At 67.2% G+C, this 409-nt stretch overlaps 1 protein-coding gene across 1 annotated transcript in view; it reads right to left on the bottom strand.

The window, feature by feature from the left end:
- Nucleotides 1-41: 41 nt before the first annotated feature.
- Nucleotides 42-409, bottom strand: part of MISP (mitotic spindle positioning) — a gene marked incomplete at its 3' end in the record, with an annotated part of 2403 nt that continues 2035 nt past the window's right edge. The window contains exon 3 of the mRNA XM_010144631.1: nt 42-405. Within this exon, the coding sequence (XP_010142933.1) occupies nt 42-405 (364 nt within the window). The remainder of the gene's footprint in view (nt 406-409) is intronic.

Raw genomic sequence — 409 nt, 5'->3', positions numbered from 1 at the left:
GTTGGGGGGGCGCCCTCGTGAGGAAGGCGGTCGCTGCCCACCAGGGAGTAGCCGTCTATCAGCTGCCGCCGCCGTCGCTGCTCCTGCAGTTCCTCTTCCCGCTGCAAGTCGCTCCGGATCTCTTCGTCGATCAGCGCCGAGGTCCGGGGCTTCCAGGTCCGCAGCCTGTACTGCTCCTCCCGGCCGTCCTCCCTCCTCAGCGGGCTCTGCATCCCCATGTCGTCCACGAAGGAGAACTTGGGCTTCCAGAAGGAGAGGGAGAAGTACTCTCTGGGCAGGACAGTGGTGCTGGCGGGGCTTGGGGTGGAGCTGCGAAGCCTTCCTCCCCAGGAATCCTCGCCCCCCCATTTGCTGGCGCTGGCGGAAACACGCTGGGACACCCGGGGCTGGTCCTGGCTCCTCTCGCTGG

This window comes from Buceros rhinoceros, unplaced genomic scaffold (genome assembly GCF_000710305.1).
Source record: "Buceros rhinoceros silvestris isolate BGI_N320 unplaced genomic scaffold, ASM71030v1 scaffold22451, whole genome shotgun sequence".
NCBI classification, from domain to species: domain Eukaryota; kingdom Metazoa; phylum Chordata; class Aves; order Bucerotiformes; family Bucerotidae; genus Buceros; species Buceros rhinoceros.
Note: the sequence above shows the minus strand (reverse complement) of the source record. Positions and strands in the feature narration are given on the sequence as shown.